The 1,781-nt window shown below is 58.3% G+C and overlaps 1 protein-coding gene across 1 annotated transcript; it reads left to right on the top strand.

The window, feature by feature from the left end:
• Positions 1-1,255, top strand: SDRG_08758 (hypothetical protein). The gene has a single exon (XM_008614655.1). The coding sequence runs from the start codon at positions 28-30 to the stop codon at positions 1,180-1,182; it is 1,155 nt and encodes a 384-aa protein (XP_008612877.1). The 5' UTR covers positions 1-27; the 3' UTR covers positions 1,183-1,255.
• The last annotated feature ends 526 nt before the right edge of the window (positions 1,256-1,781 follow it).

The following is a 1,781-nucleotide window of genomic DNA, read 5'->3' as shown; positions in this document are numbered from 1 at the left end:
GGTGTCCTCTTCTGCGTCGGCACGCTCATGCTCGTCCTCACCAACAAGATGGGCCACACCCTTGCCTTGATCGCCCGTATCATCCAGGGCATGGGCGTCGGCAATTCGTCGTTCTCGCTGCCGATTTTTGGTGCTGAGATGGCCCCGAAGGAGCTCCGCGGTATGCTCTCGGGCTTTATGCAAATGTCGATCGTCACCGGTATCCTCCTCGCCGGTATCATCAACATCGTCGTCGAGAAGCAGGAGAAGGGCTGGCGCACCACCAACGCCGTCGCGATGGCCTTCCCGGTGATCGTCATGGCCGGTATCTTCTTCGTGCCCGAGTCGCCGCGCTGGCTGTACAAGGCCAAGGGCCGTGAGGTCGCTGAGACCGAGCTCAAGCGTCTCCGTCGTACCGAGAACGTCGGTGCTGAGCTCCAGGCCATTGGTGATGCCCTTGAAGAAGAGGGCCATGACTCGGCCACGTGGGCGGACCTCTGGCACCCGTCGATTCGCCCGCGCCTCATCATCGCGATGCTCCTCCAGCTCCTCCAGCAGGCCACCGGTATCAACCCTGTCTTTGTGTACGGCGGTCAAATCTTCAAGGACGTTGTCGGTGACGGCCTCACGTCGCTTTTGATCCTTCAGATCGTCAACTTTGTCTCGACGATCCCCGCCATGTACTGGGTCGACAAGATCGGTCGCCGCAAGCTCCTCCTCCTTGGTGGGGCTGGTATGGTCATCGGTCACTTGGTCTCGGCCATTGCGTTCTCGGCCGGTTGCCATGGTGACACGGAAGACTCTGGCTGCTCGAAGGGTGCGGGCTGGACCATGATTGTGTTCACGGCCTTCTTCATCTTCAACTTTGCGATTTCGTGGGGTCCGATCTGCTGGATCTACCCGGCCGAGATCTTCCCGATGAACGTGCGCGCCAAGGCCGTGTCGGCGTCGACGATGACCAACTGGTGCATGGGTGCGCTCATGATTGGCATCCCCAAGCTCTTCCCGTACCTCAACATCAACGGCGTCTTCTTCCTCTTTGCGGCGCTCTGTACCGTTGCCGGTGTCTATGTCTACTTCAAGTGCCCGGAAACCAAGGGTGTGCTTCTCGAAGACATCGAGCAGCTCTTCTCGGGTTCCAAGCACATCGCACCGGTGGCCAAGGACACCTCGATCGAGACGCCCAAGCTCGACGAGGTCTAATGCCCGTCTTCTGTTGATAATATAATGTGTGCCGTTTTCTCAAAAAAAATCACGTATTTTTATTCACGCCGCCACCCGCGCAGCTTGCAGTTGGCCTTGCAGTTGCCCGCTTGCTTGCTTGCACTTCAAGGCCTTCCTCCCATGACCTGCTTGAAGCCGTCGATGAGCCGTCGCGTGCGCGGCGGGCGGCGGCGTGGGACAATCAATTCACTACCGGATAGCAAAAACACCACCAATCAACGTGCAGCCGTATAAATCGGGTAAAGTGAGTCATGGACGTCCATCTAGGTCAACCTTTTCCACGCTGTGCAAAGCATGCAAAGGCCCATATAGAAGGCTATCCAAGCTGGTTCGCAGGAATCCCTTCACGCCCTTGTGTCGCAAGACGACCTCATCGCTACAACCGCGTGTCCCACAGCCGAAGGGAACGACGCTACGCTCAAGCACCACGCCGACTTTGTTCATTCTCCAATTTGCTCTTTGCACAGCAGTCCCGGACCCGCGATGTCGTCGCCCCTCCGTGAGAACTTTTACGCGGTCTGCGTCTGCGCCTTTGCGTCGCTCGGCGGCATCTTCTTTGGCTACGATAACGGCGTCGC

The sequence above is a fragment of the Saprolegnia diclina genome (genome assembly GCF_000281045.1).
Source record: "Saprolegnia diclina VS20 unplaced genomic scaffold supercont1.27, whole genome shotgun sequence".
Lineage (NCBI taxonomy): Eukaryota > Oomycota > Saprolegniomycetes > Saprolegniales > Saprolegniaceae > Saprolegnia > Saprolegnia diclina.
The sequence above is the reverse complement of the archived record's forward strand: the minus strand, read 5'-3'. Positions and strand labels throughout refer to the sequence as shown.

Coding starts and splice junctions, on each gene's coding strand:
- SDRG_08758 (XM_008614655.1), top strand. CDS start 28: ATGCTCGTCCTCACCAACAAGATGGGCCACACCCTTGCCTTGATCGCC.